At 35.8% G+C, this 1558-nt stretch overlaps 1 protein-coding gene across 1 annotated transcript; it reads right to left on the reverse strand.

The window, feature by feature from the left end:
* Positions 1 to 355: 355 nt before the first annotated feature.
* LOC108342646 (calcium-binding protein KRP1) lies at positions 356 to 1069 on the reverse strand. The gene has a single exon (XM_017580440.2). It carries the CDS (start codon positions 876 to 878, stop codon positions 534 to 536), a length of 345 nt encoding a protein of 114 aa, XP_017435929.1. The 5' UTR covers positions 879 to 1069; the 3' UTR covers positions 356 to 533.
* Between the last annotated feature and the right edge of the window lie 489 nt (positions 1070 to 1558).

Here is a 1558-nt window from a genome sequence, read left to right on the forward strand (position 1 = left end):
ATTACACTTAATATATGCAATTACATTTTTTATCGGTACATCAAAGTTAACTATGGAAAACTCTAAAAATTCAGGTTTGGGAAATAACAAGTGAAAAGGAATTTGGCATGCTCTGTTTAAGCTCTTTCTTTGCAATGTTTCTATATAACAGTAACTGACTGCAGTATATGAGGAAATTTAGATTACTTTTCTCAGTCTGTTTTTGTCAAAAGCAAATTTGTTAGAAAAAATAATGTTTTCACAGTCCCTTTAAATATACAACAAGTTACGATTTATAAGATGATTCAGAGCATTCAGGATCGATAGCAAATGTGGTGGTGCTGAGAAAGCAGATAGAAAAAGATGAAGAGTAAAGAGTAATAGTAATAACTTATCGAGTGGTGACATTGTTGAATAAGAAAAGTTCATTCAACTAGTTAACCACAAATCCCAATTACAAACACAAACAGCTCCATAAAAAGAAAAAGAAAGTAAAAAAGAAGAAGAAAAGAAGAAAAAAGAAAAGCAAAGGAGCTGTGTGAGAGAAGAAGAAACTAATGAGAAGGGAAAATGGCTTCCTCCAAAAGTTCCTTGGAATTGTTCATCAAAGCAGGGCTCAACCTGAACATCAGAGTGCAGAATTCCATCTCATCGAGTGCTCCATCACCATCAAGATCACCTTCTCTTAGCATGCACCTTATCTCATCATCATTCATCCCTTCCAACCCAAGCAATGCAGAGTTTCTCTTCAAGCTCTCAAACGTTATCACCTTCTTCTCTCCGTCCATCAACAGCTGAAAACCGTTCGTCAGCTCCTTCATGAACCCATCGGTTCCCAGCTTCTCCATCATTGCAGGGAAGTAGTCCTCAAAAACAACCGGGTTCTTCCTGGATCCCATTGCTGCTTTCGCTGCTTTTACTTCCTCAATGCAACACTCGTGACAAAAAAGAAAGAAATTAATGGGGTTGTGTTGTATAGTGAGACCAAAGGGAGAAACTTTTGTTGTGGGGAAGTTGTTAATATGGGTATGCGCATTTATATAGACAGATGAATGATGGAAGAAATGGAAGAAAATGTTGGAGGAAGGAGTGATGGTCGTGTTCTTAGAAGTTGACAATTCAAGTACTCGAGGTTTTTGTAAAGGAAAATTTTAAATCTACATCTCATCTTGATTGATTAGTAGGACAAAAAAGAATGAAAGAGAAATCGATGGGTGTCATAAATAATGTCTATGATTATAACATAAGTATTGATGATATATTATCTTTTAAACATTTTTTGTCATTAAGTTATTATTGTAGGAGAGTTTTGTAGTTTTGAATAAAATTAATAATAAAGGGAGAAGAGTATTTTTTTGATGCAGAAATTGGAGGGAGATTTGTTGTCTAAAGGGGTTAGTCTTTCGTGGAAGGTGCGTGGGAACCTCTGCAGTGTGACAAACGAAGGTACAAGATGGTCTTAACAATGACTCATGGAATTAGCATTTTCCTCTCTTTCGAGAGACATAAAAATTTGGTACTTTCTTGGGTTTTGGAGCATCCTTGCCAAATCCAAACACGAAAAGGTAAAAAACAACGA

This window comes from Vigna angularis, chromosome 6, assembly GCF_016808095.1.
Source record: "Vigna angularis cultivar LongXiaoDou No.4 chromosome 6, ASM1680809v1, whole genome shotgun sequence".
NCBI classification, from domain to species: domain Eukaryota; kingdom Viridiplantae; phylum Streptophyta; class Magnoliopsida; order Fabales; family Fabaceae; genus Vigna; species Vigna angularis.

Excerpts from the sequence above, each read along its gene's own strand:
- LOC108342646 (XM_017580440.2), bottom strand. The coding sequence starts at position 878 with ATGGGATCCAGGAAGAACCCGGTTGTTTTTGAGGACTACTTCCCTGCA.